The 21,698-nt window shown below is 46.8% G+C and overlaps 1 protein-coding gene across 2 annotated transcripts in view; it reads left to right on the top strand.

The window, feature by feature from the left end:
• The first annotated feature begins 216 nt into the window (after positions 1 to 216).
• The window catches only part of LOC146782961 (phospholipid scramblase family member 5-like), a 47,411-nt gene continuing 25,929 nt past the window's right edge, over positions 217 to 21,698 (top strand). For both annotated transcript variants that reach the window (XR_014972076.1, XM_085637953.1), the window contains exons 1-2: positions 217 to 478; positions 7,693 to 7,763. Coding sequence is in view for 1 of the 2 variants with exons in the window: in XM_085637953.1 (XP_085494079.1) it covers positions 7,751 to 7,763 (13 nt within the window). In the remaining variant the exon portion in view is untranslated. The remainder of the gene's footprint in view (positions 479 to 7,692; positions 7,764 to 21,698) is intronic.

Here is a 21,698-nt window from a genome sequence, read left to right as displayed (position 1 = left end):
AGCCAACAGTGCTGGCTGTTTTTAGCTGTGAATCAGTTATTATATATCTTAATGCAATATATTTTTATTTCTTAAATCCCTGCATACACAGATCTTTGCAGCAAGTGCATTAACTCCGTCAGCTATCTGATTGAATGCACATTGAGTCCCCCGGCCTGGGGCGTGAGGCGGGAGGGGCTTGGCTGGGCTCCAGCGAAGAGTGTGTAGGATTCCTGCTTTCCTGCACGGGGGTCTCCTCTGCCTGCAGCTGAGGTCACATCCTGCCCTGCCCGCCGCTCCAGAAATACATAACCCTCTGCCTGCTTTGTTGTGGTGCGGGCAGGCAGCCTTGTGCAAAGCCCTGGCGTGAGGAAGGCACGGAGAACCCCTGGCACTACCAGCTGCAAGGGGCACGGGAACAAGATCGCACAGAGAGACACAGCGGCACCGGGACTGAAGGGAACGAGTCCTTGTTGTTGAGCAGAAGCCGGAAGAAGAGGTACCCTCTGTCCGGCCTCGTGGGCTTCACATCACCAAGTTAGGTGGGGAGGGGGCCTGGGAGGAGAGAAGGGTCAGAGGGAATTAATGGGAGGGGTGGGGGAAGGGTATAGAGAGGGAGAGGAAAGGAGCCGAGATGGAGAGGTAGAAGAGAACGGGGGAGAAGCAGTGAAGAAGGAGGAACCCCTAACATCGCAGGGTGTGTGTGTGTGTGTGTATATGTGTGTGGACTGTGTGTGCATGAAGTAGGCTGTCTGATAGTAACAGTGGACCTTGTATACACATATTTTAGCGAGGAGTGTGTGTCTGTTGTGTACGTGTGCTCCTTGTACCAGGTGCTGAACTGCAATGGGACAATAGTGTATTCTGAGACTTCCCAAGGAGAGGGCGGGGCAGGCCCGGTGTGGAGGCATGAGGGGGGCGGAGTCAGTGTCAGCCTGTCAGTGCGCCTGAATTACGCTTTTAAACCCCTCCCCCAAGGATACTGTTAACAAGGTGGGATGTGAAAGACAAGAAAGATGCTCTATTCCTGGTGCTGCCACGCCCCTCCCACCTCGCCTCGGAGGCACCACTGATTGGGCATCAACAGACGTACGCGTGTCAGTGCGCACATGCATAACACACAGACTTCTAGGCGCACCCTCATAACACACAGTGACAACCTGTGCACACAGACCAACAGACATACCGACCACCATCCCCGCACAGAAAGCAACACACATCCCAGCACACAGAGGTGGAGAAAAGCCTACGAGTCAAGGAGTAAATTAGAACATAAGGAGGCTTTAAAAAATATCAATCTGGAATCAGAAGGGCTCCGTCGGCCTATTATGCATCCAAAAGGGAGGACGCGTGGCATTCAGCCAGAGAACCCTTTCAAATAGTTCCATCTTCTATAGACCCTCTTTGAGGACGTCTGAACCCTCTCCCTCGGCGGCAGGTTGTGAGGATTTGGCCAATTAATTTACTCAAAAAAAATGGATATATATGGATCACTTCTGGTACAACAAAAAAACCGAAAAAATGATCTGTTTCTTCCTGGCGAGAGTGTTTAGTTTGCAAAAAAAGAAGTGCCGGGCTCTCGTCTGCACCTTTTACCACCCATCACCCCTGCCAGCGCTGCCAAGGACAGTAACAACACAGGAACTAACATTTACACTCCTAAATGTGTGACAGTTCTGACTATTTCAGGCCCCCAAAGCTATACGAATGGCTTGGGTGGCAAGTAATATTCATTTTGAATGTATATTGAGTTAATAATTAACTGTTGTGGTTATCTCTAAATTAGCCAGACAGCACCACCTTGTGGCAGACTGTCACAGGGCCTGGTGCTGACAATTCAGTGCCGGTGCCGAGCACCGGAAACCACCAGCTCAAACTAAGCACTGCCTGTTGACCAGATTCACTCACAGAAGGACTCTTGACTTCCCTTTCACCAAGGAGTAGGATTTACAGGCAGTGGCGGCTCCTCCGCTATGGCGGAGGAGTGTCGCCCCACTGCTTTCAAGCAGTGCGAGAAGAGGAAACATAACATGATAATAACTTACAGTTGTTATCATGTTATGTTTCCTTTACGGGCGGGAGCGTGGGCGGGGCTGCTCTGCTCACGGAGCAGGGCAGGGGCGGACTGGTTTGACCACTCTACGCACTCATGCGCACTACCCTGTTCTCCATGTAGGCTGCATTGCAGCCTGCATGGAGAACATGCCCACCCCTCCCGCCCCGGGCTGAGCGCCGTGTCACGGCGCACAGACCAATCGCAACGCTCCATTGGAGCATTGTGATTGCCTTTGGGGTGGGAGCCTGGCTGCCTGCTTCCTGTCCCAGGAAGCGGACTCAGGAGACCAGGTGCACAGAAGACGCGGGACCCGGCCTCGAGGTAAGGTTTTTTACATTTTTTTTTTTTAGTTCTAAACCCAGCTCCCCCCGCGCGAGCCATGCCGGCCGCCCCTGTCTGCAGGCACTACTTAAGGGAGTTACATCAGGCTCACCGCTCGATCCAGAACTCTGTATATTCTGAAGCAAGGGACCAATCCCATATACCTGCTGCTACAAAGTTATTAAATCTCTCTACGCTGTGGAGAAGTCCCGTCCTTCTGGGAACAAGCAGTGGTAAAGCCACTGCTAAAGAAACCATCCTCAAACCCGCAATTAGCTGAAACTTCTAGACCGATATCCCTGTTATCAGGGATCGGGAAAGTGCTAGTGGAACATGTCAATCAGCATCTATCATCATTCCTTGAAATGAATGATATTTTGCACCCCATGCAAACTGGATTTCGGCAAGGACATAGTACTGGAACTGCGGTTCTCGCAGTGACGAAGGAACGTATGCAGATCCTTGGCCAGGGGGTTCAGCAGCAGGTATTATATTCGACTTAAGTGTGTCTTTCGATACCGTGGCCCACCCACTGTTGGTACAGAGACTTAAACGTGTAGGCATAGCTGATCTACCACTACAGCGGCTCTCGTCCTTTCTCAAGGACAGGAGCTTTCAGGCGTATGATGGGAAACATCGGTTACATCGCGGTGTTTACACCGCAATACATTTACAACGCGGGTATTACAACGAAAGTCATTGCAATGACTTGCAGTAGATGGCGCTCTAACCTAAGGAATAGTATGATTTACTATTACTCGACACCTCCTGGTCCCCGTAGCAGTGGAGTCAAGCTTCACCTCTTCGCACCTGAAACACCCGACATTGGTGGGCATTGGTCTACCGTGCCCCTGGTCACCCTGAAGTGACCCAGACTCTGACCCCTCTGCTTTCAGGTTCTTCACATCTCTGATCCAGGCTTGGATCACACTGGACACTTCTCCTCTTCACGGCAGCAACACTTTGCAGCATCTCGCCATAGAAAACGACGAAGATTCCTGACACCATTTGACACCTATGCACCCAGCTTCCCTGGGTTAGGTAAAACGAGTACTCCAGTGCTCACATGGGTGCTGGCCTTAGAACCTTCTAAGTTTGAAAGGGTTTGCTCAAAGTCCTCTCCTAAGTGTCCTTAATCTTTAAAATTCCAACCGCGACTTTCCCATAGGATTGTACGGAGCTCGCGGCTGTGTTCTCACACTGCACGCGTCCCCTGTGGGTCCCCTGTGTCACTGCCTTGGGTGGTTCCTTGGGGTCTTAACAATTCTACATACTCTAGGCACTGTGTCTAGTCAAGTCGTGGTTCTTATACCACTTTCTTAATATATGGTTTGGTCTCCCCCTGGGGCCCATTGTGTATTGTGCTATTTACTGTCGTTCTAGTGCTTTAATATTGTGTATCTTGATTTTTAATCTCATAAAGAGGTTAGTAGAGAGTGTTTAGAAATAAATACATATATTTTATATATACCTGGTGTGGTTCTCCTTTCATTTGGTCATTCAAGAGGTTATAATCTGGTAAACCAAGCTGCTTTACATTCCTTTGAGACTTAGCCCGGAGGCTGCTCTCCATAGCTACCACTAGGATAGCTTTCAATAAAGGTTGTCTTTAACCTAATCATCAATAAGGGTCGTTTGGACTGGTGCAAGGTGCCCACTATAACTAGTGGACGGCATATACCAGGCCAACTTCCCACAATTACCATCTTATGCTGACGATACTCAAATCGTTATGTCTCTTGCTCCAATTAATCGATCACAAGCTCAACAACTCGGACCTTGTCTGAAGGAGGTCGCTGACTGGATGACAAACTGTTGCTTGAAACTTAACGGGGACAAAACCGAAGTGATGGTAGTCGGCAATGAGGCTGACCGGTGGTCTTCGCTGAGTTGGCCAAACTCACTAGGAGGTCTTCCTGCTACTAAAACTGCAGTGAAGAGCCAAGGCATCTGGAGAGATAATAAACTCTCATTCGAGACACAGGCCAGGAACGTAGCAGCCAATTGTTAGGGCATGCTGAGAATGCTTAGGAAGAGGTTAGATATGCGCTCTTTTTCAGCTCAGAAATCCGTTGTCCAGGCACTTATTTTATCTCGCTTTGACTATGGGAACTCCCTTTACCTTGGTTGTCCACTATATGTGGTAAGGAGATTGCAGAATGCCGCAGCCAAGCTGCCATCAAAGATCTCAAAACATCATTCAGTTTCAGCTTTTTACCCTCACTGCACTGGTCACCCATAAAACAAAGGATACCATTTGAGGCCCTTTGTACAGCCTATGGACGGTACCATAAGAAAGGCCTCAATGGATTCTGCATTTGGTTCAGACCTATAGTCCTAGAAGGACATTGAGATCTGCTACGTCATGCAGCTTGGTAATTCCAAAAATCAAGAAAGTTTGAAGTGGGGGCTGCTTCTTGGATTATCATGGAGTTGATGCCCATGCACACTAATAACCAAAGCAGGAGTCACCTATCTCGTGACTACAACGACTTCTACAATAACAAAGTGCAAACATCCGAGCCCAACACCAGATGGCGATCTATGCTACAGTATACAATCTACAGAGCATATGCCTCGAACATGTAGTTGAACTAAATTGGTGTGCTAAACGGACTGCAGGGGTGGTAAATTAATAATATAAACCAGTTGTAAAATGTAGCTCTGGTTTCCTGATATATGCATTATCACTCCACCCCCTCTCCACATGTAGCATATCTTTGTCTGTAGTGCTAACTATTAAAGAACCACTGCCATGTCCCGGTGTGCATGACATAAACTGTCATCATACATGAACATTTTCAGAGCCCTGGCATGAGGTTTGGGGTCCAGGAAATCCTCCACTTGAGTCTCACACTAGTGGTATGTTAAAATCGGCTGCATGTGTGTACGTGCACATACACCTGTAACCCCTTGTGTAGAGGCACCCCCTCTTAGTACAACAAGTATAAGGCAGCATCAAGCAGGTGTACGGTCAGCTGCCTCAGGTCCACGCAATGTTGTGAGCAGGTCCTACCCCACAGAAGTCTCTAAGGATCCCACCCTGTGCCTGGATTCAGCTCCCTCAGCTCCGCACAATGTTGTGAGCAGGTCCTACCCCACAGAAGTGCTTCAGGATACCGCCCTGGGACTCTAATCAGCCCCCTGAGGTCCACACAATGTTGTGAGCAGGTCTTGACCCACAGAAGTGTCTCAGGATCCCACCCTGTGCCTGGAATCCGCTCACTCAGCTCCACACAATGTTGTGAGCAGGTCCTACCCCACGGAAGTGTCTCAGGATCCCCCTTTGCCTGGAATCTGCCCCCTAAGCTAAACACAATGTTGTGAGCAGGTCCTACCTCACAGAAGTGCCTCGGGATCCCACCCTGGGCCGCGAATCAGCCCACTGAGGTCCAGACAATGTTGTGAGCAGGTCCTACCCCACAGACATGTCTCTGAATCCCACCCGGTGCCTGGAATCCTCCCCCTCAGCTCCACACAATCTTGTTAGCAGGTCCTACCCTACGGAAGTGTCTGAGGATCCCACCCTGTGCCTGGAATCCGCCCCCTCTTCTCCACACAATGTTGTGAGCAGGTCCTGCCCCATGGAAGTGTCTCCGAATCCCACCCTGTGCCTGAAATCCACCCTCTCAGGTCCACACAATGTTGTTAGCAGGTCCTACCCCTCGGAAGTGTCTCAGGATCCCACCCTGTGCCTGGAATCAGCCCCCTCAGCTCCACACAATGTTGTGAGCAGGTCCTACCCCACAGAAGTGTCTCAGGATCCCACCCTGTGCCTGGAATCTGCCCCCTCAGCTGCACACAATGTTGTGATCAGGTCCTACCCCACAGAAGTGTCTCAGGATCCCACCCTGTGCCTGGAATCCGCCGCCTCAGCTCCACACAATGTTATGAGCAGGTCCTGCCCCACAGAAGTCTCTCAGGATCCCACCCCGTGCCTGGAATCTGCCCCCTCAGCTCCACACAATGTTGTGAGTAGGTCCTGCCCCACGGAAATGTCTCAGAATCCCCCTGTGCCTGGAATCCGCCCCCTCAGCTCCACACAATGTTATGAGCAGGTCCTGCCCCACAGAAGTCTCTCAGGATCCCACCCTGTGCCTGGAATCTGCCCCCTCAGCTCCACACAATGTTGTGAGCAGGTCCTACCCACAGAAGTGCCTCAGGATCCCACCCTGGGCCTCTAATCCGCTCTCTCAGCTCCACACAATGTTGTGAGCAGGTCCTGCCCCACGGAAGTGTCTCAGAATTCCCCTGTGCCTGGAATCCGCCCCCGCAGCTCCACACAATATTATGAGCAGGTCCTATCCCACGGAACTGTCTTGTGATCCCACCTTGTGCCTGGAGTCAGCCCCCTCAGCTCCACACAATGTTGTGAGCAGGTCCTACCCCACAGACGTGCCACAGGATCCCACCCTGTGCCTGGAAACAGCCCCTGAGGTCCACACAATGTTGTGAGCAGATCCTACCCCACGGAAGTGTCTCCAAATCCCACCCTGTGCCTGAAATCCACCCTCTCAGGTCCACACAATGTTGTTAGCAAGCCCTACCCCTCGGAGGTGTCTCAGGATCCCACTCTGTGCCTGGAATCAGCCCCCTCAGCTCCACACAATGTTGTGAGCAGGTCCTACCCCACAGAAGTGTCTCAGAATCCCCCTGTGCCTGGAATCAGCCCCCTCAGCTCCACACAATGTTGTGAGCAGGTCCTATCCCACAGAAGTGTCTCAGAATCCCCCTGTGCCTGGAATCAGCCCCCTCAGCTCCACACAATGTTGTGAGCAGGTCCTACCCCACAGAAGTGTCTCAGGATCCCACCCTGTGCCTGGAATCTGTCCCATCAGCTCCACACAACGTTATGAGCAGGTCCTACCCCACGGAAGTGTCTCGGGATCCCACCCGGTGCCTGGAATCGGGTTTGTGGTTTGATAGCCCTGCTGCGGTAACTCGCAACCCTGGCCACTTACTGTCTACACAGGAATGAGTGGGTATAGATTCTGGCAGTTCATCGCCACCCTCTGCGCCTCTGAAAATTAAAATTCAGTATAAATAATTAATTGTCAGACATGTAAGGGAATTCACTTGTGCATACATTGTAAAATGACATGTAAGATTTTATAAATATGAAACTTTGCCTTGCTCCTACAAGCTGGTATGTTGCGCTTTATAAAAACTCAAACTACAATAAAATAAATCTATTTGTAAAACTAAACATAATAAAGATATTTAATATTGTTGAAGTGCCATAACTTGCCTCGCCGTCTGTGTTCACACATTTTTTCGCTCCACGCTGTTCCTGTGACACATCACTTCTTAATGGTCTGCTTTTTGTATTGGACTAGGAGACCCTGCGTTTTGCACCCTGCAGTGGGGCAGAAAACATTCTGGCTGAATCAGACGATGAATTACCAAGGTATGTAAGATCCACTCCATGGCACGTGTCTGCCAGTGATCGGTTCACTGGTAACCAACATGGGCAAGTACAAAGCTAGGATAAACCTAATGAATCTTATTATAGTTGTGAATGGTTTTATTAATCCAGATGGATTCATTGTGTATGGCAGTGGTATAGCAAAGGTGCCATGACTCCTAATGCAAGTAAGAACAAGCATTGGCAAAGCCAACCAGTCTCACGTGGCCTGCCAGTCTTTTGGCTTTGCCCATTGCCGAAGCTAGTGTGTCTTTGTCATGGCTTTTCCATAACTTTATTGTCAGGAAGCTGCGGGGACAGGTCAATCTACAAAAAAAAATTGGGCTAAAAGCAAAAATACCTTTTGGGCTTAAAAGTAGGCATTGTAGTTAGTCCCTGACACTTAAGGTAACTACTTGGTGAGTTGATGTGCTCCTTTTGAAAGGATAAGATGTCATCTCTCTCAGAGAAGTTAGCTATTGGCTGAAGTAGGCATGCCCATTGCCCGCGTGTATACTTCATTGGTTTGAAGAAAAATGTAAACAATACAATAACAAACCAATGGATGATGAGAAGTGGCAGAAAACCCCTTTAAGTAAGAATACCATACATATAATTTGAGTAAAATGAAAATGTCATGGATAACGCCAGTCCTAAATATGTGTACATTTACCCCATGGTTGTGTAGGATAATACACCCGTAACTACAGTGCAGTGGGCTCCTCAAAGCCCTGGGCCACACTGCCGTTGCACTATTGACGGCTATATGCCTGATAATGGAGCCTCTGTTAATAATGTTGTAGGCATGGCCAGCATTTCCTTAAGGCGAGATAAGACAGCAGTCCTAGAGTGACACCTAATGGTGGTGTCGAATTACTTCAAAAGGCCCCCCCAAAAACTGCTGGGTATTTGTGTATCGAGAGTACTTCAGGAACCAAAAATATTGTTTTGTCTGGAAGACGAAAATCCTTGTAATGCTCATGCATGCTAAAAGGCGGAGCACAACAAGTGGACTTGTTTTACACAGATAGCTTAGTTCCCATGTTTATTTACACACTTCACTTGGACATCAGTGTGCAGAAAAGCCACCTGGGCTCACACATTCATTGACCCTTACGCACAAAACTATAAAATTAGGATATTTATGGCTGTGAAACTTTATACAGCATAAAATGTTATAGTAACTATGTTTTTCTGTGGTATTAACTTTAGGTTTGGGATTGGGAAAGATGTACACCCCGTGCATTGCCTTGCAAAATGTCTGTAGGAGGCCGGTTTGCCCAGTGGGGTCGAATCTCCAACCACAGCACAAAACTGGCCTCCAGTCAGACAAACACTGTTTCTCGAAGACAGCCTTGTCCACCCCCTAGAAGCGGAGGACCGAGATGGAAGGCACCTTCAGAGGATGCATGTTGAGGATTAACAGTGTCTGCACAGCACTTGATTCAAGAAACGACTCAGTAAAGCTCAGTCTCAGCCCAATTTAGTAAAAACAAAAAAAATATTTTATGATTAAAATAAGGACAAAATGACAAAAACTGAATCAGTACCTGAAACAGTTCTAGCTTCTTAAAGTGACAGTTCCATTCCACATGGCTGCTTCATTCTGCATGGACAGTCAAGGACAGTTCCTGAGCAGTACTCACAAGTGGCCACTAGGGGCATCTTCTCCCTGCTGCCACCATGCAGGACTCCCAGCTCTAGGCTGCATCTAGCCTTCACTCATGCCGAAAGGGCTGGATGAGAGTCGGTCATCTTCTACAAGCAGGCACAGTTCAGCTGCCTGGAGGGGTGTCTCACTTGCATGTCCACAGCAGACAGTCTCTCTGGTCTTTCGGAGGCTGCCTAAGCCAGTAGACGGCACCCCCTCCCCTCCTCTCCTTCCCAGCTCCGAGACCAGTCCTTGGTGTTCACTCCAAAGTCCTCTGGAGGGTCCTCGTAACAGATACTAGTGCACATGGAGTGGAAAGCAGCTGTGACACTCACTTTCCAGTTCAAAAAACAAATCTCCACCAAGTCCAGCGCCAAACTAGTTACTACTGGTCAACTGCTCTACTTCACAGGAAGAGTCCATGGGTGCCCTTTGGTGGTCATCCAGTTGAGCAGACAGGGGGATCAGTCTTGACACATCCAAACTTTTGTGGAACAAAACAACCAAGTCTGGGTCTGGTGGGTCGCATTCCCAACCACAGGACAAGCTGATTTGAAGGTCACTCCTCTCTGATCTGCTACCAGGGCTCCTAGGTTCTCCCCGCGTCCTCCTCTGCAGACCTCTGTGTGGGTTTGAAAAGAGAAACCAGTCCTTCTGCAGCGCGTTCCTGCAAAGAACAGGCAGGTTGTGTGCCTGCGGCTGGGACACTGTACAGAATCAACTTCTACAGTATAAAGGAAACACAAGCACTGAGGAGTCAAAATACCGGCAGTGTCCAGCAGAGAGAAAGGACAGGAGCCATGTGAAAAAGCGGATATTCTACAGTATCACACACATTTTGCAGGGTGCCAAATCAACAAGCCTTGGAGTGTATCCAGCACCCTTGGAATCAATGGGATAACAACATGAACACACAAGAAGATGAAGGGGGACAGTGGAAGGTGGGTCCTCAGAAACAGGAAATGGGTAGAGGAAAGAGCTGGACTAGGACACGAGTCAGGGGCAGGATTGGAATACACAGAACTGAGATTGAAATCTGCTCACTAACTAGAACAGGACAGGAACATGCAGTCAGAACAGGAACAGTGAATGCAAGACAAGGAATCTGCATATGCAAGACAGGCCTGGGTGTATGCAGTCAGAACCGCGAACAAGGCAGACACAGGCACAAAGAGGCAGGATAAACAGGAGAGAGACAATAGAAACAACTAATCAGAGCAGGAACATGGAATCAAACAACAAGGAAAACAGAAATCAGAAGGCAGGTCTGGAATATAGTAGAAGGATCACACAGAGTGCAAGGAGACTCAGCAGCAAGGTCTTTTGTGCACTGGAGGCTCACCAGGCAGAGATAGCAGGAGGCTTAGGGGGGAGCACAGGTACAGGGAGAGAGCAGGCGATGGGAATCCGAGAACCACCAATGAAGAGAAGGCAGAACTGGAACTTGGATAGGAGAAGACCAGAGAAACCAGCGGACACATGACAGGACACTGGAAAGCCAGAAAAGGAGCACGGGTCAGAGGAAAGAGAGTGAAAACTACAGAAGTAAGGTAGAAAGAGGTCAGAAAGGCAGTGGGAGCCAGGAATAAAGACAGAGATTAGAGCACCAACACCAGGGCGTGATCGGGGCAGATTTCGGAGACGGAAAGGACTTCAGAGACTGCGATTCATCGTGAAGGTGGTGGGGAAACCTGGACTGGAAAATGAAGTGGAGCTGGGAATGTGAGTTGTTTAAGCATATATAATCCTATTCAGGGATAAAGGGGGGACCCCAGAGGGCCGTCGTGAATGCCACATTGTGGCAGGATGTAAAATCGTGACACTGTGTTTCCAGGGTGAAGGAGGGACAGACCCACACTTTTCATGGAGATGAGAATGGGGAAGTGGTTGGTCCACAGGTAAAAATATATTTTCTCTGGAAGACGTTTTCTGTGTATGTTTGCCCAGCAGATGATTTTTAAATATTTTTGGAGAAGACAGATTCATAGCTTCACACCTTTGACATCAAGCATTGGCAATTTTTAAGAACAGTGGTCCCTAGAGAAACAACAGTAAAAAGAGGGGAAATTAATATAGACCCAGTCAGTTCTATATTTGTATAACTTGTTCAGCCGGACAGAGGTCAGATATTTAATATTTTAAATTCAAATAGGAACAATACAGACAAGCTGTAGGTTTGTTAAACACACAATTTTCAGTGTAACAAACAAATTGCAAGAGAACACCTTTACACATTAAATGACAATTTAGAGCAGTGTATAATGTGTATCGGGTGTCGACGGCGTTTCAGTCCATATATACAATAAATGGATCATCATCAGGACATTTAGAATAAGCATGCCTGTGTGCAATAGTCTGTAATAACTAAGGTACAATTAGGAGAAGGAAAAGGGGGAAAAAAGGAAATACAAATAATTAAAAGAGAGCACCGGTTCCGGTACAAACATAAGAGTAAAATACGGACTAGTCTGTTTCATGTAGCAAGGTTTGGGTGCACCTCATAAATACAGTACAATTACACATTTGCCTTAATGACAAGGTCTGAAGGAGGCCGTGCGAGTAGAGATAAAAACATGGAAGGAAGGAAAATGCATAGCCATTCTGCACTTGGCCGCGTGAAGGTGCCTAAGAAATATGAAAAGGCTAGCGATTCTGCGGTGAACTGAGAAGAGTGAACGTGCGCGCCTTACGTAAGTTAAGCCGTGAATAAACACTTATAGGGAGACACATGCATGTTAGCAACTCCCGCATGGATAGTAACAAATATGGAACTGAGGGCACGAATGGTGAACAGCCAGACCTGAAGGAAGTAAAATAGAGGAGCTGTAGTAAGGGAGGAAGAGGGAGTTAAAATAGATGCCAGAGAATGAGCAGGCAGGTGCTTACCAAGAAAAATACAATCAGAGGTGTAGGGGAACCGGACCGCTTAGAGCGTCAAAGGTAATGGCGCAGTATTAGTAAGACCTGTACAAACAAGAATAATAAGGGAAAAGGAAGGAGCGTGCAGAGCAATCGCTCTGAAATAGAAATTTGTGAGTGAAGGAAAAGAGGGCTTACCTATCCAGTGATGGGAAGGGGAAGGCGCAGTGGTTTGAGTAACCCAATGGGGGAGGGAGCCGCAGCCGCGTGCTCCTAATTCCAGATATAGGGTTGAACTGTGAGGAAAGAATGAGGTCAGGTCTTAAGAATGGTATCTTCAAGCGTAGTGGTAGGATTTGGGAGGGAGAGAGTGTGTGCCTAGGTCCGTGTTCCTGGGTTGCAGACAGTAAATACCGGCTTCCGAGATGCAGGAAGAGAGCCCTTAGCTAGCTTTATGGTGTGTGGTGAAGCGCGATTGGGTAGAAATGGTCATGTGGTCTCTGGATAGAGATGAACAAGGGACAAGGGAAAATAAGAATGGTGTCGGCTATCTTAAGATGGTAAGGAAGTGTCAGAGTGGTAGAGTGTTGAATGCAACTCTGATAGCGAGAGCATGTAGAAAAAATAGATCACGAAGGTGAGAGTAAAAGAGAAAGAAAAGTGAAAAACGGGGAGCCAATTTGGTGAAATTCTATACAATTGCCAGTGTACGGCGCTTACGTAACAAAAAGGTCAGAGCCAAGTACAATCGTCCAATGGCAGGTAGAATGATGCCAATGCCTCCAGCTAAATCCATAATTCCGAATGGATTAAAAAAGGACAGTAGAGGGTAGGTGGGACAAAAACATGTAAGCAATAAACGGGCACGACCCCAGTGCTATATGTACATTGGTGTCAAGATGGTAATACTTGCATCAAAGGTTACAGGTAATTTACAATTAAACTACAATTCCATTATACTTTATATAAGTGTGGTCCAATCTTCAAGCCGGTTCAGACCTGTGTGTATGATGTTAGTCTTCAGGATCCATTTTAATTCTTCCTTATTGAGTAGTTTGAAAGGTCCCCACCTCTCGGGGTTTGCAAGGGCTGTAAACCCAATCGCAATCAAGCATTGGCAAAGCCAATAGGTTTGGCTTTGCTGTGCTGCATGGCTAATGAAACAAAAATTTTGACATTGCGAGTTGCATCATTTTCTAAGCACACACCTACAACATGACATAGACACTTTTTTTTGTTAAGGCTCTGAGCTGCATAGGTAATTTTAAAAAAATTGTGCAAAATCATTATTTTGTTTTTTTTTAGTTGGCGGGGAAAGCAACAATGGGGAAGAAACCCGGGGGCATGGGTGGGGGCCTAAAGCAACATGGGGGAAAAGGGGCAGTAGCAATCTGGAGTTAAGAATAGGGGCGTGGGTTTTTAAAGCAGGTGTGTAGATGCAACATGGGGCAAAAGCAACATGGGGCACAGATGGGGGAAGCTCCATGAAGCACTGGTGGAAGGATAAAATAGGTGAAAGAGAGCAGTGTGGAGCAGGTGGGAAAAATAGCACTTGGACAAAACAACAGTGCAGGGGCATGAGGAAGAAGCATATGGGTGGGAGAGAGAGAGACAAAGTGTGGTAGCAGTTAGAGAAGCACACAAGTGTGACAGCAAGAAAACAGATACACTCTGGTAGAGTGCTTAAACAAAAAGAAAAAAGTAAAAAAGTGAGCAGTGGAAGGACATAGTAATGTGTCCATGCTCCAGGGGTGGGACAAAGACAGGAAGAGGAAGGAAAACCCACACAGCTAACAAATAAAAAGCAAGCAAATGATAGTGACAATGAACCCAACCAATGGTAATCAGTGGGCAGGCTCTAAGATCACTCTAAGATAATAGTATGTCTTGCAACAGACAGCGCATATGATGACTAAGACAAGACCTAAAATGTGAGTGGGGTTGGCTGGGAAGGTATAAAGTGTCAGACCCTACTGTGACACATAGCAGTGCAGAGCTGCAGATGCTAAAAGTGTCTATTTATTCAGTCTGCTTCTGTTGAATGTAAGGAAGGTTCAGTAAGTTAAATGTACATCTCCATGTGCGCAAAAAGTGAGTGCCAGCATAGCGCAGTGTAGTGTGAGAATTCCATCTTCCTGAGGGTAAACAATCAGCAGTTACAACACTGTGTAGCCATTTGTGCAAATTATGGGGTTCAGAGACATGAAATGCCAACCCTCCCCTCTTTATTGGAGAGAGTCTGAGTCCCGAATGATGGATATAATGGTTATTTTCCCAAAAGATGGTAAGTAGGGGTCCAAGTTGGGCCCTGAAATTATGAAGACAATAAATGTGAAAAAAACAGGCACTCAGCCTTGTTTGAAGTGGATCAGAATCTTATAGAAACAGATGTAAATGATGTGAGATAAACACAGTTGGTCAATCGCTGGGGGCAGGGCCAAGTTTAAAATATATGTGGGTGGTCCCTGTCTGTAATGAATGCAGAACGAGTCAATACCATGGGTTCCAATCAGTTCAAGTGTTTCTATTCATCACCATGTTTGCTGACTTATTCTTCCTGAGAAGATGTGGGTCCACAGTCCACAAACGCGCCTCACTGACGAGGCCCAACAAGACTAAAATCAGTCTGGTGTTGCTTGTGTTCACACTCAGGTAGGACAGGGTCTACAACAGGCGTCTCCAGCTAGTGGACCACAAGCTACTAGTAGCTCGCAGGCTGCCACTGAGTAGCTTGCAGAAGATAAATGCCGGTCAGAAGGCTTGAGAATATACAGATTCCCACTTTACAACACTTTTTAAAACACTTGACAGGTTTCTGTGAGTGCTCAAAATCTGACAGTGAAGCATGATGCAGTCTAGCTTCTTCTGAAAAAAACTCTATTTACTTTTTTCTCCTATCTTTCATGCTGCTTCTTCGTTATCTGTCCTTTTTCCTTGCTTTCATGCTTTCTCTCCTTTTTCTATTTCATGTATTCCCTCTTACTTACTATTTCTCGATATCTTTTTTTTACTACTTCTTTTGTCTTTACCTACTTCTTTCTCTTTCGCTTCATCTTTGTTGCCCACTCTTTTTAGGTCTCGCCTAGCGTTTCAGCGTGAATGCGCTGCCATCACTTTGCGAGGCATGCAGTATATACTGTAGTGTGGAAGCTTCATGGTAGATCCGCCCACTCCCTGCCCATTGGCTTTTGTCTTAAATGCTGCCTTCTGATTGGTTTGAGGCTTGTTAGTCCCTCCTCATTAATCATTTGTATCCTTCCACGGCTATTGGCCCCTTTACTCCTAACACTATTTTCTTTTAGGTCTTACCTAGCATTGCAGCACGAATGCGCTGCCATCGCTTTGCGAGGCATGCAGTATATACTGTAGTGTGAAAGCTTCATGGAAGCTCCGCCCACTCTCTGCCCATTGAGTTTTGTCTTAAATGCTGCCTTCCGATTGGTTTGAGGCTTGTTAGTCCCGCTTCATTCATCTTTTGTATCCTTCCACGGCTATTGGCCCCTTTATTCCTAACACTATTTTCTTCCCTGTCTCTCCACCCCACCACACCCTCCCTCAGTCTGTGACTTCTCACCCTTCCCCGCCCCCCCTCTCCCATTAGTGTTTTCTTGCCTGCCGGCACTTCCGTTTAAATCTTTATTATTGCCACCTTGAAATATGCGAGTTCAAGGTGCGTGCTGTACAAAAACTTCTTGTGTTTAATGAACTAGATTTTAATGTTACTCTAAATATAATAAGACTCTAGACAACATTCGGGGTATGCATGGCAACTGACGCCTCTTAGTTCACAAATGGCATTGTTGTCGGGCAGGAGGAGCAGCAGTGTTTTAACTCATGCTTAAAATAGGCACTTTTAATAACTTCCTCTCAATTCAGTGCTATAATCTTGTGTACTGAGGTGACGCGCTAAAGAAATGCACTTTTTTTTTATTTTGAAGAGACATTATCGCACATTTTCATCATGTTTACTGTATGATTAACATGCCGATCATTTTCACGGCTCGCCCACTGGCTCGTATACGCTTAGCTCGTCTCTGGCTGGCTCTACCAGCTAATTAATATATTGGCTCGCGCACCTCTAACAAAGAGAGATGAATGGATACATGACAGTGAGCCTGGTAGATGGTAGAGAAATAGACTGGTGCAGACAAACAGACAAAGTCAGTCTCCATTGCCTCACATCAGAATCATCACTTTCAATAACCTGGAATTATATAGAGACCGACATAACAAGGCCAGGTTAGAATGGCAGACGGACTTGGAACTGCTTATAGACGATGACATGTGGCGGTACTGCTGTGTGGAAATTAAACGTATTTCGCTTAATGGCCGACATAGGCTTATAGAGTTCAAAACTTTGAACCGCATCTATCATACACCGTCTCGACTCCACAAATACGGACTCCATGACACCTCCAGCTGTGAGCGCTGAAGAGCCCTTGAGGCTGACTTTTTGCACCTCGCATGGCTTTGCCCGCCTATAGCAAACTTCTGGATACAGGTATTCACGGAACTCCAAACAATAACGCAGACACAATTAGGCCCAGACCCGCTCTTGGCCTTCCTGGGCTACTCCAAGAAAATACAGAAACCCATTAGACGTATGGCAGACATGGCACTGTTGGTCGCTAAGCGAGTCTTGGCGATGCACTGGTCTAGAGGCCCCCTTCCACATTGCAACAATAGTCCAGGGATTTGTTATATTGCAACACGCAAACAGAAATATACAGTGAGCTCCTCCCACCTAGAAACTGTCCGAAGAACTTTTGGAGCCTGTATGCCACGTACATTGAGTCACGAACACTGGCACAATCCGTAACACCTCCTCCTGTGGAGGGGAACCCACAGTTTCAGTCTCCCCATGGTACATCGTCGTAGTGATTGACGGGAGTCCTATAGCTGCAATGTAATGATGACATTGGAGGGTGGGCATTGCTGTCATCTGGGGAATTGCTTGCATTGTAAAATCAAGTGTTATGTGATCTGCTCACTTTCTTTTGCAAGGTAGCTGTGATTGTAGATAGTTTGCATTTCCGTTGAAAAGAAGTTACGTGATTTATCTCCCTAATTCCGTATTGTTATTTTACAGTGAAATGTTTAGTTTTCCTTTTTCTTATTTTCATTTCTTATTTTGATTGTATTGTATTATTGAAATGGGGAAAAATAAAATAATTAAAAAACATTTTTTTTAAACTCCTGCATGCCCCAACCTCATCCCCCCTCATCTATTCTTAGCAAAAGCCGCATATTCTGGGCTGTGCCCTGCTGGTGCAGAGGAGCACAGCAGAGTCTGTAGAAGCGCTGGGATCCCTAGCCTCTCCGGGCGGGCACCTAATTCTTCCGGGTGCCTTCACACTCAGGATAAATGAACACACTTTGTTCTGTGCTTTAGTCGCCCCTCTGTGAGCATTGTCTGGTAGATGGAGCTCTGTGTTAATAAACACATTCAGAGAGGTGGTTGTGTACAAACAAACAACAGCCACAATACTGTACGTTTTGAACGTGTAGTTAAATACCTGCTCATCGAGTACCTCATTGTCTGACCATTCCATGGCACTACCAAAATTACATTTGAACATATTTGCTCAACTGTAAAACACTCCCTTCTATGGGTCATTTAACAACTCTGGGCTTTGGGGTTAGGTAACCTACTTTGAAAGCTGTGTGAAAGAGTAAATACAAAAATTAATGCAATGAAACTAAGCAACCAGTACTGTCTAAAACACTGTGAAAACTGACACGCATTCTGGCATTTTGTTTAGTTAATGTCGATTTTCTCACAGATGCGAGTAAAGTACTCTTAATATCTTAATGAAATCTGCGCACTTTTAACTAATAGCATCAGGCGACCTTTGACAACTAGGCAATGAATACATTTTCATGTACCCCCGAAGCCCCCCTGCCCCCACCCCTTTGGCAAACTTCATTGCCTCGCAGTGTTTGGAGGATAACCAAGACACAGGAGAGTGAGTCAAATAGTCTAGAAAATAAAAGAGAAGCCGGGATTCGGATACTCATGCTCCGATCCCGATCACGTTGGTTAGTCTCTAAGCACTACTTTTATTAATGAGTTTCGCATTAGTAATGCACCAGGGTGTGCATGTGTGGCAACACTTCACCCATGAGGTACATGCCAAACAATTGTTGACAAAATCCACACTTTGCGTCTTTTTCAATATATTTATTACAAAGTGCAGGACCTTTCCAATGGATTTTGCACACTACATACATTCACCCCAAAAATAAAACGTGTAGGTAAAAAACATTGCCATTTACAACGTCAATAGCTCTAACTCACAAATGCGAGACCTATTTGCATTGCAAATTACTTTCTCTTTCTTTTTTCTTGTCTTTATTTAATTTTCTCAACTTTTTTCTTTGTTTCTCATTTTTTATTCTATGTTTCTCCCTTTCTCCATTTTCCCCTCCTTTGTTTCTTTCTTTTAGCATTCCGCTTTTCTTCCATTCTCTTTATTTCTCCTCTTTCTTCCTCTGGTTATTTATTTTCCTCACAACTTCTTTCTTCTCCTTTTTGTCTCTCCTTTTTTCTCTCAATAACTCTTTTTTTTGTTCTTTTGTTCTTTCTTTTTCCTTCCCATTTCCGTCTTTCTCCTTTCTCCACTTATTTTTCCTTCCTCCCCTCTTTCTTGATTTCTCTCCTTCTCTACCACCTTTCTTTTGTCCAGTGCCTTTCTTTCTCTGCCTTTTTCTATCCTTTCTTTCCCTCTTTTCTTTCAGTCTTCTTTCTCTCTTTATCTTTCCCACTCTCTCTCTGTTATTCTTCCTGTCTTTTTCTTTGTTTGTTGTATTTACTTATTGTACTTTTCCTCTAGTTCTCCGTTCTTCCTCCACTATTGTTCTTGTCTCCCCATTCTTTTTTGTCTTTTCTTCTCTTTCTTTTTTTCACTCTTGTTTTCCTTTCCTTACTTTCCATCCTTTTTTTGGTTCTTATTTCTCTGCTTTCCTTTTCTTCTATTTCTCTGTTTTACTCACCCCTCATCTTTTTCTACTACTTCGTTTGTCATTCTTTCTTTTTCCTTTGCCTCCTTTAATTCATTCCTTTCACTGTTTCATGTTCTCCCTCTTTCATTTTCTTCTTAGTTTTTCTTTCTTCCTTCATCCCCTTTCTTTCTTTTGCTCCTTTCTCTGCTGTTTCCTCATTGTTTCTTCCTTTCTTTTGTTCTCTTTCCTTTCCTGTCTTTCTGTGCTCCTTTTGTTCTTATATTCCTTTCTATTTCTCTTGCTTTTTTTCTATCACGCTGTCATTCTTTCCTTGTTTTGTCTCTTTCTCTATTCATCTTCTTTCCATCTCCTTTTTTCTATAAAATGCTCTGCCTCTCTTTCTCTCTGTCTATTTCTCTCTCTTTCTCGTGTGAGCTGTTTCAAGAGCAAAAGGGACAAAAATGATTATTAGAGACTCCAAATGTTAACCTTTGGTGGTAACGCTCCTGTGCAATTAATGCTTTATGCTCTCTTTGTTTAAGTTATTTGATCTCTGTGTACATCTATCATATTCCTAGTTTAGGCACTAGCTGAGCAGGGTTTTCAATGATCAGAAGTAGCTCCACTACAGGAAAGGTTGGAGACCCCTGGCTTAGCAGTTTGGACTGGACTTTTCCTGTGGGGAGGGACAAAGCCTGATTTGTATATGGTTTGCAACTGAGGCACAGGGTCAGACTGATTTGCATATGGCCATGTCTGAACTGGGGTGGCAGAGTGGGCTAAAGAGCGGTGATGGATCAAACCCAGATCTGTTGACTGAGTGTGAGTGTTTGATTGGTTCTGATGCTCTGTCCATCACCACCCCCTTTTGTACCGCTTTGTTCGCCATAAGTTGGCAGGGTATGCTCAGATGTGAGTCCCTTGCTCACTTTGCCACTGGATTCAAGCAAGCCTGGCTGAAGACGGCTGAAATGCCAGAAACCGGTCCTAGGAAGCTTGTTTCCGGTCCAGGGAAGGCATGGCTTGGCAGTTCGGGCTGGACTGTTCCCATGAGGCACAGGGTCAGACTGATTTGCATATGGCCATGTCTGAACTGGGGTGGCAGAGTGGGCTAAAGAACGGTGATGGATCAAACCCAGATCTGTTGACTGGGTGTGAGTGTTTGATTGGTTCTGATGCTCTGTTCATCACCACCCCCTTTTGTACCACCATGACAAAAGGGCACACATGCCCACACTCTGACAGATGGGAAGGCAGGCCGACACTCTGACAGACTGGAAGGCAGGCCGACACTCTGACAGACGGGAAGGCAGGCTGACACCCTGAAAGATGGGCAGGCAAGCCAACACCATGACAGACGGGACGGCAGGCTGACACCCTGACAGATAGGAAGGCAGGATGACACCCTAACAGATGGGCGGGCAGGCTGACACTCTGATAGATGGGCAGTCAGGCTGACACCCTGACAGACGGGCGGGCAGGCAGATACCCTGAAAGACGGGCAGGCAGGCTGACACCCTGACAGATGGGCAGGCAAGATGACACCCTGACAGGCGGACGGGCAGGCTGACACCCTAACAGACGGGCGGGCAGGCTGACACTCTGATAGATGGGCAGGCAGGCTGACACCCTGACAGACGGGTGGCAAGGCTGATACCCTGACAGACGGGCAGGCAGGCTGACACCCTGACAGATGGGCAGGCAGGCTGACACCCTGACAGACGGGCGGGCAGGCTGACACTCTGATAGACGGGCAGGCAGGCTGACACCCTGACAGACGGGCCGGCAGGCTGATACCCTGACAGACGGGCGGGCAGGCTGACACCCTGACAGACGGGCAGGCAGGCTTATACCCTGACAGCCGAGCGAGCAGGCTGACACTCTGATAGACGGGCAGGCAGGCTGATAGCCTGACAGACGGGCCGGCAGGCTGACACCCTGACAGACAAGCAGGCAGACAGCCTGCACCCCAAACTCTAAATGAGGCCCTTAGTTGCTTCTCTGTGATTATCAATAGGTGCTACTTATTATCATACTATAAGGTACTCATTTAATCGCCCTCAGAAAAATTAAAGTGTCAGTCAGCCTTGCAGGAATTGACCCCTAGGTGCTGCACATTACATGCAGGCCTGTGCAGAGGGTCAGAGCCCACTGAGCTATCTTAGTAGGCATCGAGCTCGTGGTCTGAAGATCCCAACTGGGTTTCCGTGACAAATACATGATCCCACAATGCTCTCTTCTTACGGGTCAGTCTTGTGTCCTGCAAATAACAGTGCACTGCAGCAGGTACACGAACCACCTACATAGCCTCCTAGTGCTGGATGGTGACACTTCCAAGACAGAGACAGGGCTCTGCAGAGAGAGCCTCAGCCCACTAGGCGATGCACTTGACTAGCAAATCTAGCCATTAACCTCAGTGAGAAACAGTTCCTCCTGAGGAAGTCTAATTCTAACTTACTCAGCCTTTCATCCCTCCAAGATTCATA

This window comes from Triturus cristatus, chromosome 12 (assembly GCF_964204655.1).
Source record: "Triturus cristatus chromosome 12, aTriCri1.1, whole genome shotgun sequence".
NCBI lineage: Eukaryota > Metazoa > Chordata > Amphibia > Caudata > Salamandridae > Triturus > Triturus cristatus.
This window is presented reverse-complemented; position numbering and strand designations above follow the sequence as displayed.